This window comes from Coenobita brevimanus, chromosome 60 (assembly GCF_032717465.1).
Source record: "Coenobita brevimanus isolate Jiangsu-jjx chromosome 60, ASM3271746v2, whole genome shotgun sequence".
Lineage (NCBI taxonomy): Eukaryota > Metazoa > Arthropoda > Malacostraca > Decapoda > Coenobitidae > Coenobita > Coenobita brevimanus.
The window spans coordinates 38,411,584-38,428,866 of NC_137013.1; the positions used below are offsets into that span (position 1 = coordinate 38,411,584).

General features: G+C 39.7%; 2 protein-coding genes across 4 annotated transcripts in view; one reads left to right on the forward strand and one right to left on the reverse strand.

Moving 5' to 3' along the window:
• Positions 1-4,281, forward strand: part of Mmp1 (Matrix metalloproteinase 1) — a 45,505-nt gene extending 41,224 nt beyond the window's left edge. The window contains exon 12 of one of the 3 annotated variants that reach the window (XM_080274874.1): positions 2,717-4,281. In XM_080274874.1, coding sequence (XP_080131000.1) covers positions 2,717-2,871 — 155 coding nt within the window. In that variant the 3' untranslated portion in view covers positions 2,872-4,281. Of the gene's footprint in view, positions 1-298; positions 810-2,716 lie in introns of those variants that run through there. The other 2 variants (XM_080274876.1, XM_080274875.1) reach the window with 2 other exon arrangements.
• Positions 3,013-16,710, reverse strand: LOC145403037 (uncharacterized). The gene is made up of 6 exons (XM_080274878.1): positions 16,582-16,710; positions 11,991-12,165; positions 11,611-11,781; positions 10,160-10,312; positions 8,472-8,635; positions 3,013-3,130 (listed from the first exon to the last, which is right to left on the reverse strand). The coding sequence occupies exons 1-5, from the start codon at positions 16,707-16,709 to the stop codon at positions 8,489-8,491; spliced, it is 774 nt and encodes a 257-aa protein (XP_080131004.1). The 5' UTR covers position 16,710; the 3' UTR covers positions 3,013-3,130; positions 8,472-8,488.
• Positions 16,711-17,283: the final 573 nt, after the last annotated feature.

Below are 17,283 nucleotides of genomic sequence, written 5' to 3' on the forward strand. Positions count from 1 at the left end.
TGTGGCTGGGGATGTGGACAGTAGTGTAGTTGGAGGTATGGCATGAGACAGCGGGTAGTGATGTGGCTGGAAGTGTGGTACGAAGTTAGGTCTTATGGATGTTTTAAGTCTGAGATTGCAAATGGGTAGGCAAACACCCCATTTTTACACTAAAGATTTTTTTTTTTTTTTTTTTTTTTTTTTTTTTTTTTTTAAATATAAATAATACAGCCATAAATTAGGGGCTTGCCTACACCTTCATGCACTCGGTTTTAATAACACGGCTGTAAGACTGAGTAACAGTGCCATCTTATAACAGATTCAGGCCTGGGGGATGGTCCAGCCCAATAAACAAGCCAGCCACCTGCCTCTGCCCTGCCCTGCACTGCTCTGCTCTCCTCCACCTAGCCTTCCCTTAATGTATCCAGTAACACCTTACCTATCCAGTCCTAGCTTATCCTATCCTTTTCTCTTGCCTTACAGTATCCTAACTCACCTGTTCATCCCTACCTGTGCCCTGTAATGCACCTAGACCCTACCTGTGTTCTTGTCAGTTAAGGAGGATACCTAATATTCCTTACATGCTTATTTCTGCATATGGGACATTAACAACATTCCTTTGTATGTTATTTATGCTGAGTATACCAGTACTAAAAAATGACAGAAAAGAATGTTGGGCAATATGCAAAATAAAATGCTAAAGAAGAGGTGCTAGGAAGCCTCCTTACCTTGCAAGAATAAGACCCCTTGCTCTGCCCTACCCTGCCCATTAGCAGCTTCACTCCAGTGATGTATTTTATATTCGTTATGGCTAAAACCAGATAATTTTATTTAGCTATGGAGAGATTTATCACACTGGAGGGGGTCTTAGAGTTATCCCCTTCACTAGTAGAGGTATGTCCAAAGTTGAATTAAATTGTCTGGTGGTTGCATAAATGAAATACATTAAGGGACTGAAGGCATTAACCCAGAAGCCTGCCCTGCCCAGCATTCCTTAACTACCCTGTCCTTGTCTCAAGATCATGTGTAGCTTCTGTGTTGTGCTTAAACATGTAAGCTTTATATTTTCTTCTTTCAGTAATGTCCACTTTTTTGTTTTTCACTGCACTGACCTCATGTTATCCCACAGAATCCCACAGGTTGAATTATTTATCCCTATAATATTATGGCGTCCTTTACATTATTTCCGAGTATCTAAAAAAAGTTTTTATTCAGGTTATGAATGATCTCTTGTAGTAAAGGAGATAAGAACTACTCACTAGGCCTTTATTATTATATTCCTGCTTGCTACCAAATTATACTGACCTAAGGAAATACTTCTCACAGTGAGGGGATTAAATGTAAAATTGGACATACCCCCAAACCAGTAAAGTTTATACAAGCAGCAACTAAATACCCTCACATTAATGTGGGCTAACATAACCTTTAAATTCTTCCTATTCCCAAAGGCACCTCTGTTACCTTATTAACCCTTAAAGTGCAGCTGTCACAAACTTGTCCATGACTGTATGCTGGAGGAACATATACTGTAATCATGTAAATTGAGAGATATGGAACTTGGGTGGAAAAACAAGTAACACCAAGACCTCCGTTTATACTACTCACCAGTAAAGTGTGCTTTGTGAGTGCATGAGTGCCATATTATCAAAAATTTTCTTAATAAAATTACAGGTGCAGTCTCCAATATTTAATTGTTAGACTTGATGGAGAAAAAAGAAGAAAAAAAAAAGATATGACAATCTTTTAAAATCTGATTTCATAATTGAATAAAGTGATTAGAGGCAAACACTGCCTTGGAAAATTTGAGATTCCAAGGGGTTCCTATGTCTTTATGGATGAGTTTTATTTGATAAAAAAATTTACCGAATGAATATATCACATGAAGAATTTCAACACTACTTCACACAGGAGAAAGTTATTGGCTTCTGCTTAGTGTAATGGTCGGGCCAGGTCATGCTAGGCTGCTCATTTCTAAACTTAACAGAGTAATGATTCTGAAAGCTGCAGACAAGCAGTTAATAAAAGTGGCAAGAACTGTGGTGAAATTTAAGGGCTAAAACCTTCCTTCTCAAGACATACAGCAATACTGACTGAACCTACTTCCATTAATAATGACTGATTCTTGCTTCTAGCGTATTTTTCTGTTCCTCAGCATTGTGGCACATTTACATTCTTACAAGAGCACCTACGCTTTCTTTAAGTGTTCTGTCAACAGTTAAAATCAGTCTGGCATAACTTAACAGATTATAATGTACTCTGTCCAGTTTAACTTGACTTAAAATTGGTGTCTCATCTTGACTGCCAAGTTGTAATTATACTAATCACAAAGTAATTCTTCTGAAAGGACACAGAGCTGTAGTAGTGATTTATTCTGTCATTAAGCAACATAAAAAAAAACTGCAAAATGATGAAAATCTCTGTTAAGTTAGGGGAGACTAATTACAAACGTGTCTAGTCCCATAATTAAACAATATTGTAAGTCAAAATACATAAGTCCTCATTATATGTCAATGATGTGTTCTAAAATATCACAACTTTTTCATCATAACAAGTGTTGTATATTAGGAGACAATGGTAAATCAGCTGAAGCAGTGTCTGTAATGAAGACTGCGAACATCATAAAAATAAATACATACAGTAACTGAATAAATAAAAATGGTGACATATAACAAGGACATTACATACAAAACTCCATGGCACCCACTTAATAATCTGCTCTCCTCCCTGTCCACCACAGATGGTTCGGATGAGCCCTCAGATGGTTTGCATCCTCGTGTGGGTGAGTCTCGTATTGTGGGATATGAGCATGAAGACTCAGGGTCCTCTGCCCTTCAAACATCCCACCTCTCTCTTGTATTTGCTCTTGTACCAGCACTTCTCCTTCGGCAGTGAGCAGTGAATTAACCCCTTCAGTCTGGGTATTATCCTTTTTATTCTTGCTGCTGACAGACAATTTTATTCAGCTTAGGAAGACCTCTCATGATGAAGGGGCTACTAAGACTGTACCTAACTTCTTCCATTCAAGAAGTCTATCCTACGCTAAATAAAACTGTCAGGAGGTGGCAAGAACAGTTTTTAAAAATAACCCTGGCTTCAGAGGGTTATATATCATGTCCGATACTCGCATGGCTCCATACACACACACCCATTCCTGAAATAATACATCAATTTACAGTGTCCAAGAATATATACTTTCAATTAATATCTAACAGGAGCCAGAAATAGCACTGTCACAAAAGGGACATCCATGCCAGGAAAAACTGGATGGTTGTACACAACAGTTTGTCAAGTACTGTGTTACCTGTTGTTAGGTGTATGGCCCTAGGGCTGAGTTATACACAAGGCAGTACCTTGAAATACAGTATTAACAAAAGATTACACAGGAAAATTGAAGATAACACATCTTGCTGTATTACAACACAGGCAAAACATGAGACACTACAGATTGCAAGGATATCTCATGCTAACTCAGAATAAGTTGTTATTTATATTTATGGATATTTTAGTTCTGTATTGGTCAGTTATATTCTAAGAGAAGGTACCAGTATTCACACAAGACAGTAAAAGTAATCACAGGGGGTCTACGGTAGTCTCAGACCCTCTACTTTTCATACATATCTATGGATCTAATATGGATACCATAATCATTTTCAATCCATTTATCCATAATCAGTTGTCTGATGGTACAGGGATTAAGTACATTTATTTACACAAAGACAATGGAGATCGTTTCAGAAACATTGGGGGAAAAATCTCTAACTTGTATCAAGTAATACAAACAATGCATCTCATGATGCAATGCCTTACAACTTGCTTGCCTGTTTATCCGAGGTTTTAGCCCCGTATTATTAACAGTACAAACGTGACACAACTGAGCTACTTCAACAATTGCGATTTTAGCATCTGTTGATTTCTAATAATTATATTTTATGTGAGTGGAAGGTCCAAGTGTGTGTGTGAGAGAAAGGGGGAGTGGAATGAAGATACATATATAATGCTGGGAATGTGTAAGCAGCAACGAATGCCTTGAAGTTGGTATGGGATGTGGAAGCAAAAGTAATGATATACTTCTGGCTACATATCCCATATATATGTACAGTATGTGAAGGTACAGAGATGTCTACATAGAGGAAGGGTAATGAGGTGCAGTGTGTGGCTGTTTTAGTTACTTTTAGCAATAATTTAAACTGAAACAATCTGTGATTAAAGTTTCAGCTGCAATAAATAGTAACAAACCTTGCTAGCTAGGTTATTCAACATACTGTTTACATATATGTACAGTATTAACATCCTTTTTTTTTTTTTTTTTTTTTTTTTTTTTTTTTGAAAATGTACAAGCATGTTTAAGGGTCATGACTGCAGACTGAATATTTAAAAGCTGATCTCAGGTACCATGAATCTATAATAGTGTATGTGAATGTTATCTCTGCTGGTCAGTTATAGAGATATGTACAGTAATCCTTGTTATAAGTACCTTTCTATGTAAATCTTGTTATGAGCACAATAAATAATGGAAAGAATGCTTATTGAAAGGTCCATTGCTACCCTATAAAACCAATAACCCTGTTTCCACTAGTTTTATGAAAAAGTAATTATATTCTGGACAATATCCTAACAGCAAGGATTGCTAGTACTGTAATTAAAGCTGAGTAAAGCAGGACAGGGCATGCATTAGTAAGGTGTTTGTTCGATCTCTCCTGACACCTACAGTATGTTAGTATTTAATCTGGTATGGCAGACTTTGTACCATTTCTTCCATAGCAGTTTATTCAATACTGTATACCTAACTATCCTCTTACATGTTCCTGATGCAAATAATGTTAGCTTATGTCAAGGTGAAATACACAAATAAACCCAGTAGGGAAGAAGTGCTACAAGTTCCCCCATGCCAGCAGTAATAATTACCCAGAAAATCAAGTAGGGCAGAAGGACATTTTAAAAGTCTACTATTTGTTGTGGTATTGTTAAAATTATCCATCTTAAACTTCTCTCTCTTCTCATTTCTTAATCTACATGCTATGGCAATTTTGCACTCTATACCCATTTTTCTTTAATGCTACAAGTGTGTAGCATGTCACAAACTACTGCATGATCAGTGTGTACACTTACCAAAAACTGTATCCAGACAGATGGGTAAGACTGACTTCTAAAGTGGCACTACAACTTTTGTCATCCTGGCATGGTAGGTAGAGCTGGTTGCAAGATGCATGTCTAAATAATTCCATAATGTGGAGATTACTGAAGTACTTAAGACCCAAAACACCGTAATTAATGTAAAATTTCTTACAGTTGCAGATTCAAAACTCAGTTTTAATCTTTTATTTCCAGTGTGGTACTGCCAGGCTAAGTATGCAGATATATTTTTTGCTGAGTGTACCATGATTATACATATACCTGTGATTGTACCAGATTTAAGTATGTCACATATGAATCCTGGTCAAAACGACTGGATAAATGGTCTCACAGATATTGAAAATTAAAAACCCTGAGTAAAATGCTGAAGAATGTTGTGGGATGGGTTTGTCAATGTGAGAAAATTATGATGATGATGATGATGATGATTATTTCTGATGGATACCTTAAATACCCAAGATAGTGAGGCTATAAGAAAGTACCAAATGGACTTTCAAGATGCAGAAAAAGTGGGTAATGACTACCATGTACAGAATGGGTTAAATGCATCAGGATTCAGGGTGTCTGACAGTGGCATTAACATGTAATATGAAAATAATAGTGATGGTAATGACACTGATCTGTAATTGTGAAAGGACATAGGAAGTATTAATTCATCTTGTCATTTTAACTTCATTTAATGCCATATCAAGACAGGTTAGTTTTTTATTTTTTATTATTATTATTTTTTTTTTGTATTACTTTTATATTTCATGTGTCTAAAGTCAAATGTTTTGTATACAGCAGAGTAGGGTACTTCCGCAAACCGCAGATTCCGCAACTGCAGAAAAGTGATTTTGTTTGCAGATTTGTTTGCAACAAATTTTACACAAATTACCAGTAAATGTCATTTTCAGGAAGGCGTCAAGAATTAACGAATTTCAAGCATTAGCTAGGGGGTTTGGAACGTAACCTTGCTGACTTAGGGGGGCTACCGTATACATTTTAGTTTTACTATACATATAATTTTATATATCCCATTCAGTACTACAGACTTTTTCCAAACCACAAAGTCACCTATTGTTAATCAGAATATAGTAAATAAAGATATAATTTAGTGGTGAGTAACTAAAGAGGATTTTTTTAACCCCTTGATTATGAAAAATGTCATCCTAAACTTAATAAAATCCTCTAATCGTATCCAGAATAATATGAAATTGATGCCGTGGTACTGAAAAGGATACAAATGGTTTGTGTTTGAGTTTGCATTTGCAGAACTGCAGATTTCAAGAAGCTTGCAGTTGTAGATGGCTTGAGTTTGCGGAAGTGAAATTTCGTTTGTGGTGCCCAGCTCTGATATACAGTATAGTCCATGTCTGCATAATATTTTTCAGCACTAAGCAAAAAGAACCTACATAAAAATACTTATAAATTATAGTTTAAGTTACGAAACCACGTCTTTAATGAGATAACTGGATATTAACCACACCCGGTGGGTTCAGTATGGGAATTTCTTTGTCAAATTTTTCTCATAAGCAGTCAAAGAATATGAACTACAACACACATACTAATCTTTAAATTTTTAGTGCAGTTCATGACTACAGCCTATGTGGTCTGGAGTAATATTTTTCTGGATGTCTGTTTTTTACTGATGACAATACATTTCTCACTTTCAAAGCAAAGGCACTGATGCATCATTATCTATTTAACCACTATTTAAATTCTCTTATCAGTGGAAATGGTGCAGTTCAAATGATCCACCCTGGTATGCCGCAAAATAGTGTCACATTTGTCTATAAAATTGCCTTAAAGGCTGGCAAACTATTAATACTACTTACCTATTTATGAATGACAGAGTTTAGAATATAATGTTCCTCAAAGGCATTTAGCTTTGCCATATCAAGGCAAGGCACAACCATATTAATACTTTAGTCATGTAAGCATTGTAATTATGCATCATGTATACGTGTATTACCATGTATATACTGTATATGTACCAACCTGCTTTTCTGCAGGTTCTCTAAGCTTTACATTCTCATATACTAATCTGTTTCTAGGCCTAAGTGCATCTTTTATGGTGGTGATCCTCAGCCACTCTCTCTTCTTACCAAAGCTTATTAAATGTTCTCATAAAAATTATAATAAAGCAGAACTTTTTCACTGTTTTATTTTTGTTTCCTTTGTCTCATATGTCTCATATGAGAATGTCAGTGATGAATAGTGAGAGGGGAAGGGAAGGGGTCCATTCAACCATTGATCCACACAATCAGTTTTGCCCCAGCACGGTAGGGCTGGGGATGGGGATGGCTTGGTGGCTAGGGTATGTGGCGGTTGGATTCAGAGAGCTATTGCATCTCCTGACACTAAGAGGGCTCTCCCTCCTTGATGAGAGGTCCCTGTATGCGCCATGTGTTGGGAGTGTAATACTGCATGACTGTGAGACTTGAGTAGTAGAGAAAGAGGATATTCATAGGCTCAGACATGGAAAGGTGATTATGACTAGATGGAGGTGTAGTGTGTCCTTCAATGACAGGCTGAGGGTTAGGACTGTGAACTGACAGGAAGGATGGGACTTGAATAAATTAATGTTATGGTGAGAAAGGGTAGCCTGAGATGGTTTGAGCAACGTAAATGGGTGCGGAAGGTGAGAGATGCAAACACGGTGGGTAGAGCTGTCAGAGGTAAGACCAAAAAAGACCCGGGATCAGGTCATGCAGGGTGACGTCAGAGATACGAGACTGAACAGAACGGCTCCTGAGATTTAGCAGCATGGAGAGCTGCCTTTTTGTCACCAGTGCCAACACATGCAAGCATGTTGGAGCCTTTATAAATGAATGAACAGACATGCCAATAGGTGTGTTAGTGAAGATGGAATGAACACACTGGTAAAAATTCATCCTCAGAAATGACCCTGACTCTTAAATGATGACAGCATACTATTCTAGTACATATTCTCAGCACAATACATCAGTTATTTATTATAGGACACAAACTACTAATACTGTTTGACCATCTTCTCTCCTTTCCTCCTTTTTAATAAGTTTTACAATTATCCTTTTATGGTTTTTCATAACAAGAGGGTTAGTATAGAGGACCAGACACCAACTCTATCATTTATCCTAAGCAACTTGAAGTGAAATATATAGAGGTTAATTCAGAAGCAACTTAACAATGAAACAACTTTAAATGATGACTGCTTTTACTTTTTCCCCTGCTGTATCTTTTTCTAGATGGCTACAATCTTGGGATCTCTCCCTTTTCTGAGGTGTTGGGTGATCGTGTCCTCATACTGGGGTGTGGGGAAGAGATGCCAGCAAGAATCAACTAAAAAGGATATTAGTGGGATTCAGGGGGTTAAATACTGACTCCTTGTACTTTACCTTTGGCCTACTGTTTTCTATGTGGCAACAATCTTGAGGTCCCGGATTGTTCCGAGGTGTTTGGCGATGGTGTCTTCATACTGGGATGCAGGAATCAAATGTGCTCCTCGGCTGGCCTCAACCTGACTGGTGAAGGTAGCATTGGCCGTTCCATAATAGTCAACCTGGAAAAGATACCACGGGCCCTTAAAAACAATCACCTTCTTCCTTCTTCTGCTCTTGTAAATGCAATGTACTGTATCTTGAGTTTACCTTTCTTCTGTTCACCTTTCTTACAATGGAGGAACACTATACTTTTGTAGCATTTGATTCTTTTCTTGCCTGCGTAACAAGTAGAGAAGTACAGTAGTAGATGCAGAACCATCAGGGCCCTAATACGGGGTCTATGGGAAATGAGTGCTTTGTTCCAAAAATCGACAGTAACTAGTGTACTAAAAAAATATTTAACACTACTGATGACAAATATACTATACTACAAACAGCTACATCTCCCAGAACAGGAAACTGTCACACTGTCTGGCATTTACTAAACTAAGATAAAATAAAATCTTACACATTTAGCCCCAACAAGCAAAGAAATGCACAAAAGGAGAACAATTACTGGTATTGCTGTTTATGATTCTCCGTCTTTTGCATCCCCCCCCCCTCACCTCGCCTCATCCTCAGTTAAGAAAAAGCTCATGATGATGACGACGATGTACCACCAAGGTGAAGCTGCAGGTATTCTCCATGATTGCAGATCATGAGTCTATCTGATTACAACAATTTTCCTCAGGTGGAAGGTGGTGGCAACCACTATCCATTAACTTGATGAAGCACTGCCTGTTTCTTCTTCATTATCATGCCTTTTCTGTGTCTGCTCTCCTCTCATCCCTTTCTCCCAACCTTGTCACATATTATCACACTTCACCCCACTTCAGCACTTCAAGCAGTTCTACATGGAGCGACATGCCTACGAGTTTGCTGTAACCCAAAAAACTGTTTAAAAAAAAAAAAAAAAAAAAAAAAAAAAAAAAAAAAAAGGGGGGGGGGGGAGTCTACTATGGTACCCCAGCTGACTAGGTGGAGAGATGCAAATGCAGCATCCATTCAGGAACTTGCACCTTGCTGTGGTGAGGAACTGTCTACCGCAATGGAGCATTGGTTCACCACATGGGACAGCCCTGAAGGAGTGGTTGCTTGTCTGTAGTTGAGAGGTCTGTTTGGTCAGACAGACCAGGGTTACTCAACAATAATTTTATTTAACATGACATCAATCACCACATGACCATAAATATAGTATACACTATAATACTGCAAGCTTACATTATCCCTTACACTACAGTGGCATACAAGAAGTTTGCAGTTTATGCTTTCTACCTCCAGACAATTATATACAGACCATGATTGGTTTTTCAAATTGGGAAGGTTAACTACAGCCATGATTCATCCCTCCAATACTGGATGTTTCTCCTGGCTACATCATCTACTGGTAACACAAAAAATAATACCAGTATGTATGTCATCATATGAAAGGAGGTAAAGTATATTAATTCCTCATTATATGCCAGGAATGTGAGCCACGATATCACAAATTTTGTTAATTTGCTGAACATTTCACTTAAAAAAAAAAAAAAAAGGGACAAATAATGAGGACAGTATCGGTAAGCTTTACACACACGTCTATTTAACGTTGTAAAAAGGCTGACCTGAGTTTGGACAAGGGCTTGAAGGCAGGGCTGGAGGAGGGGCAAACGAAGGGCATGAAAGCGTCCAGCCTCAGCCAACAGCTGTGTGTTAATCTGACGCAGCTGCTTCAGTGCACTGTCTCGCTCGACCACCACATCAGTTGTACGCTTACCCTGCCAACCAGATGTATGAGTTCACATCTGATCACTAGGGTAATAAGACAACACAATTATAAAAACATTCTTCTTAATACCATTACACTAGCAATTTACAGGAAAACCCTAGTAGGTACTCAGTGCAGTCACCTGGTATTAGCAGTCTGGTGACATGTGAATGTATGTGGCATGCAAGTGGACTCCTGAGCCCCTGGGAACAGATTGTCAAGCTTTTGAACAGTGTCTTAGCTTACCATCTTTACTGATTTCATCTCTGCAACTAACTCACTGCATTTAATTTCATAAACATTTTAGACACATTTTCAAATGAAAGTACTCTGCTGCAAAAACATTAAAAAGTACAGTGTAGCTACTTTTCCAAACTTTAAATTGTTTATCACCAACACCCGGACTTCCTTTCCCACCCTAGGGCAGGGTGAGGAGTTGCAACGTCCAGACAGCCCAAATTTGCCCAAATCCAATGGGCCATGCTTGCATTCACACACCATTCAAATCCCCAGAATCCTGGTTCTATCTGATACGCCAAAAACATTCACCACATTCTGTGGATTTTCATAAAAATAACCGAGAGAGTCAATCCGGATGCCGTCATGTTAAAAAGGGGTGCCAAATCCCTGATCATGTGCTTCTCCTCACAATATTGTTGTTCTGAGATATGTTATGGAAGGAACTGACCAAGTAATAATCAGAAAAATTAAGTTGGAGACACTTTACAGTTACAGCAACCTAAAAATAATAGTTTTAAATTACGAAACTTCTGCACAGCACAGTAAAATAAAAGACGATAAAAGCTAAACAGTTTTAATGTTGGTTGTTCTTGACAGAAATGGAAAAAAAGTCAATCCTATGAGGTTTCCAGGGTGAATATAATATCCCCAGAAGTTGAATAAAATAAAAAGAAAACACCAAATTGAAAGGGTCAGGTATTCAATGGTTATCTATTCCTTGATGCTGAGTCTGTTTAGTGATGCCCCAAAGCTGAATAAAACTGTCCACAGGTACCAAATGGACAATTTTACAGACATTATTAATTACAACACGTCTTAATTCTGGATGGGGTGGAAACAAAATAGTCTCTCCATGTCACTTTGTCCTCTGTCATCTGACAGCCCCCTCTCCACCCACACTACTTCAAATCATATACCACCCATCCTCAGGCATTCTTTCCCCCTCCATCTCCAATCACATAAACTAGGTTGATCTCTTCACTATCTATTTGCTTTACATGGCCAGACTATCTTATGCTTCTCCACCTCACAGCACTGATAGGGTTGTATTAAGTTATTTGTCAGTACCTTTATCTTGAGTCTGTCCAGTTTGTCCTGTATCTTGTGTAGTGTGGCCAGCTGTGCATCTCGACGGCGGCGCAACGTGTCCAGGTGTTCATACTGGGCATGGTAGTCTCGCAGTGGGTCACCCAGTACCTCCTGCACTGCTCCACCAACACTCTCACTCTTCTCACGCATCTGAAGTCCTAACACTTTCAGTAGGATGGCAAATTTTAATATAATTCTTACTAGGAGCAAACCAAGAAGGAGGAAGGATATGACAAAAGAATGCATGAGATGGGAGATATGGAGGTTGATAAAGCTAGGGAGTTGACAAAGGATCAATGGATAAATAATGTACCAGTACAGTACATAAAAATACTGTACACAAAGAACTTCTAACATACCTCCAGTATGACAGAGAGGTATTCATCTGAGACTCTCCTGAGTTCAAAGTTTGTTGCAGCCAGACCACTTCCTCCCAGTTCCTTTATGAGCCGTTCCTCCGCCTCCTGAGTGCTGCGTATGGCCTCCCGGTACCTCCCCACTTCCTCTATCACACGTATGCAACCAGCCTCAGCTCTAGGGACAGTAAATTGACTGACTGCTTTGTAACAGATCATGGCAGCAAAAGAGGATATGGATAGTCAAGTAAAATGTTAACCCCTTCAACCAGAGTACAATATGTCCATTACTTTAAATTTATTCATGTTACAGTATATGCAGATGACTTTTAATCAGCACTGGAGCAAATTTTTAAAATACGAGGGGTTAGATACAGCCTTTACTAAACCCTTCACTCCTAAAGCACTCTCCAATGATGAACAAAATCATCTGGAGAAACCAAGAAGAAAACAAGAGTCCTCATAGTTAATCTGATGCAGCAAAACCTTATTACAGTACTCCCACCTCTCAATATTCTTAGTGTTCCACTTTTCTGTCCTTGGCTCCTCCACACCCACAAGTCGACTTACAAATTCTAAGTGCTTTATGTGATTTTATGAGGTGCTACCCAAAATTTCCAGTAATTTGAATACTGTAGGTGTCATGGCGTGATGTGCATTTGGAATAAAATGCTAAATATTGCTTGAAAGTAGAGACAAGGAATTGACTTGTGAAAATCAAGTCATATGTTTTACTTTATGCCGGCTTACTTCGCCGATTCTCTAAGGATGAAAATTTTATAAGCTTTTTCAACAGTACACAGAAGAGACTAATCGCTCACGAATGCTGATTGTCAGTACAGTTAGCCTCTTGAGAAAGTGACTCCACCCCTGACAATCAATTACTACTACTAATAATGGACAGGTTCTTGCTGGTTCACGTCTGAGGACGTGCAGCTGATAGGCACCGGTTCACATCTGAGGACATATGGTCGATAAGCAGTGGTTCACGTCTGAGGATGTGGGGTCGATAGGCACCGGTTCACATCTGAGGGTGTGTGGTCAATAGGCGCTGGTTCACGTCTGAGGACATGTGGTCAATAGGCGCTGGTACACGTCTGAGGATGTGTGGTTGATAGGCACCGGTTCACGTCTGAGGATGTTTTAATATTTCCCGGGCATGTTTAAACTTAAAAGCGGGAGACGCGCCTGGAGGGGCAGAGTACACGTGTACTGATAGCAGTCAGCCACCCATGCACTATTAGGGATATACACCAGACAGCTGATGTAGTGCATATACAGTATACAGTAATCCCCGTACTTTCCGGACGCCTACTCTCCGGACATCCCACTTACTGGACATTGTGGGCCTGGACCTTCGGAACCCAAAATGTCAAAAAAAAAAAAGAAAAAAATCCCCCCAAAATCAATTACTACTACTAATAATGGACAGGTTCTTGCTGGTTCACGTCTGAGGACGTGCAGCTGATAGGCACCGGTTCACATCTGAGGACATATGGTCGATAAGCAGTGGTTCACGTCTGAGGATGTGGGGTCGATAGGCACCGGTTCACATCTGAGGATGTGTGGTCAATAGGCGCTGGTTCACGTCTGAGGACATGTGGTCAATAGGCGCTGGTACACGTCTGAGGATGTGTGGTTGATAGGCACCGGTTCACGTCTGAGGATGTTTTAATATTTCCCGGGCATGTTTAAACTTAAAAGCGGGAGACGCGCCTGGAGGGGCAGAGTACACGTGTACTGATAGCAGTCAGCCACCCATGCACTATTAGGGATATACACCAGACAGCTGATGTAGTGCATATACAGTATACAGTAATCCCCGTACTTTCCGGACGCCTACTCTCCGGACATCCCACTTACTGGACATTGTGGGCCTGGACCTTCGGAACCCAAAATGTCAAAAAAAAAAGAAAAAAATCCCCCCAAAATCTGAATTTTTTCCCCACCCGTAATTTGAAATTGCCGCGCGGCACCGAACAGCTGTTACACCACGGACCCTTCACCCCTTCCTTCCTTCCCCCTCCCCTGTCAGGGTTGTCATCTGGTATTTTTCATTACCAAATGTGGGCCAATTTGGTAATGAAAAATTCATTTGGTAACGAATCAGCATAATGCATTACGAAACGGATCTTTCACATGTATGAGGATACACAGGATGGAGATGGTGGATTGTTTGCTCTCCCTGATTAATCTGCTACCCAACATGGCATGAAAATAATCAACATGCTGTTAATTATACGCAGAGTGATTACATGTATTTCCCCTAGTATATATAATTAGTGAAGAATAAATGCTAGCTTTACGAATTTGGTAATGAAAAGTTAAATTTGGTACTGAAAATTGAGGAGTTTGGTAATGTGGCCATTGCGATCTGGCAACTCTGTTTCCCCATCACCAACACTCTAACAGTCACTGCCTAACTTCGATCGTGAGTGGATGCTTATCGCAATGGAAACCACACGTGCTCATTTTTTGTGAATAAACAGTGAATAAACTGCAATACCTCACCACTAGACCACACAGGAATTTACAGTCTTGTGTAGTGTTAAGAAATTTGAATTTAAAGTGCGAAGGATAACTGTGGAGTGCAAACTGGCGGTTGAAACTGGCGTGGTGCAGTTAAGAACAATGTGCAGTGTTAAACAATTATAACTCACAGGGCAAAGAACTGTGTGCATCACAACACTGGATTGCTGTATGTGCTTCAAGAGCATTTTCACCACTGCCAAAACCTTAGAAAAGGCAGCCACAAACATGCTGTAAGTACTCTGGCTGAGGTACAGTCACTTCTAATTCCTCATTCATTGGTTCCTTTTTATTTATTTCATGCTTTATGTTCATTATTGGTGTGAATAGGGTCTTAAGTAGGTTTAAATAGGTGCTATGCATGTTCGGTACGGAGTTTTAGGTGGCTTTCAAAGTTAGGCTGGGTTATGGTCCTTAAGTACCAGTCCAGGAGCCAGAGGCACACTTTCCAAATGGGACCACTTTCCGGACATGCCTTTGGCTCTATTACATCGGATAGTAGAGGGATTACTGTACTCAAGAACTGTGCTTCTGTGCTTACATCCTGCCTAGGTAAACTCTTTTGCCTTTGCCTATCAACTTGTACCTTTCCTTCTTGCTGGAAGTTTGCTCTCATTCAGCCAGTCCCAAAGAAGGGTGACCATTCCCAACCCTCTAACTATTGTCCAACTGCTTTAACATCCTGTGTCCCAAAAGTTTTCGAGTCTATTCTTAACAGAAATATTTTAAACCATCTTTCCTATCACAACCTTCTTTCTGATCGTCAGTATGGGTTCCGTCAGGGACGCTCTACTGGTGATCTTCTCACCCATGTTTCAGGCTCCTGGTCATCCTCCTTTCGGGACTTTGGCAAAAAAGCTTTGCCATTGTACTTGACATCTCAGAGGATTTCAAACGAGTCTGGCATAAATCTTTAATTTCTAAACTGCCCTCTTATGGTTTCTATCCTTCTCTCTGTGCCTTTCATCTACAGCTTACTTTCTGTTCATTCCATAGCCGCTGTTGTGTATGGCCATCATTCTCCTCCTACATCTATCAACAGTGGTGCTCCTCAGGGCTCTGTCCTATCACCAACTCTTGACCTAAGCTGTACATCCAACCTTCTCCACTCATATGATGATGGCTCCACCCTTCACCTTTCCATTTGCTTCCCACAGCATCCATCTCAGCAGTTACTTCAACAAACAAGGGATGAAGCTATGGCACACCTAATGTCTGACTGGGCTCATATCTCTGATTGGGGTAAAAGTAATCTTGTTGCTTTTAATGCATCAAAAACTCAGTTGTTACATCTATCAATGCGACAGAATCTTCCACAGGAGTACCCACTAATGTTTAATGGCTCAGTGGTAACGCTCTTGCTTAGCATCTGCTAAGACAGGGGTTCGCGTACTGCTCAGGATGCGAAAAGTTGCACTAAAAAAGTGGGTGCTTCCTGTCCCCCTCGAGCAAGGGGACAGGTATGTGCTTGCGTGAAGGTCGAGGCTTTGCCCTTAGCTCAGACTATATGAGCTCTCAGGTCTCTTCTGGGAGGGTAAAAAGCTGATGATCACAACCATCATGTGATCCTGACTGACTCGGTCAATTACACACACACACACACACACACACACACAAATACTGTATATAGTGTATAAAGCAACTTTTAGTGAAGTAATGATGATAATTCATCGATATCTTAAGACAAAATAAGTCGAACCTTTAAGAATGGGGATGTCTTTTTAATTTAGTTTTTGGCACCTTCTGAAGATTTTATTTTAGCTTTGGATAGACTTAGTAGCTAATGACAGGATTAGGCTAGATACACTTGGATGTCTTTTTAATTTAGTTCTTGGCACATTCTGAAGATTTTATTTTAGCTTTGGATAAACTTCACAGCTAATTACAGGATTATATACAGTCTTATTAACCTCCAACGAAACATGAGAGGCCTTTCCAAAGCTGAATAGACAGTAATCATCTGGTATTAGCAAGACTGAACAAAAAATTGTCATCTGGATTAAAGGGATTAAGCATGTGCTAAGTGTATAACAAAAACTGCCTACATGTACAAGTTACCACTAACTTGGCAATGTCGACCCACAGCTTGGCCAGTGCCTCCTCGTCCTGATGTCTGAGCACGCCACTGGCTGGCCTAGGAGCCTCCAGTGTCACTCCCGACCTGCCCATCCCCAGGCTCAGAAAAGACTTCATCACTCCTGTGGGTGGTTCAGGAAGTCCTCCTTATAAGTTGTTTGTACCATAATGACTTTCCTTTTTGCTATTAAGTCCTCAATGAATTACAGAAAACTTATCAAAGTTCCATTATTACCTATAACACTGACTTGCCTATTTCTCCAATTCAGTGTCAGTTATGATGAAATTGTTGAGACATTTTGGAACAGCCTGCATCACGTTGCTGTACAGAGTTTATTGCTGCTTCTAGTACTACTGGACTGTTAATCCTTTATTGCCCTATCAGATGAGGGGCTTGAAACCAGGCTACTCTGTTAAAATATTTACTGGTAAGTCAAGAATGACCAGTTGCTCCCTGGCTGGCATTTATGTGAGCTTTAAACCCCAAATATCCACTGTATTTTAATTCTTTAAGGGCCACATCCACTTGGCATGCCTTAACCCACTAGACCACCAGCATCTATTTGTTATTTGTGGTATGTGGTTACCACCTGCAGCCTCAGGTGGTGGTTGTGGTTGTGGTTGGGGGGGGGGGGAAGAAGTAAATGCTAGATCTATTTTATCTTCTTTGTGATATTGACACCCTGAGGCT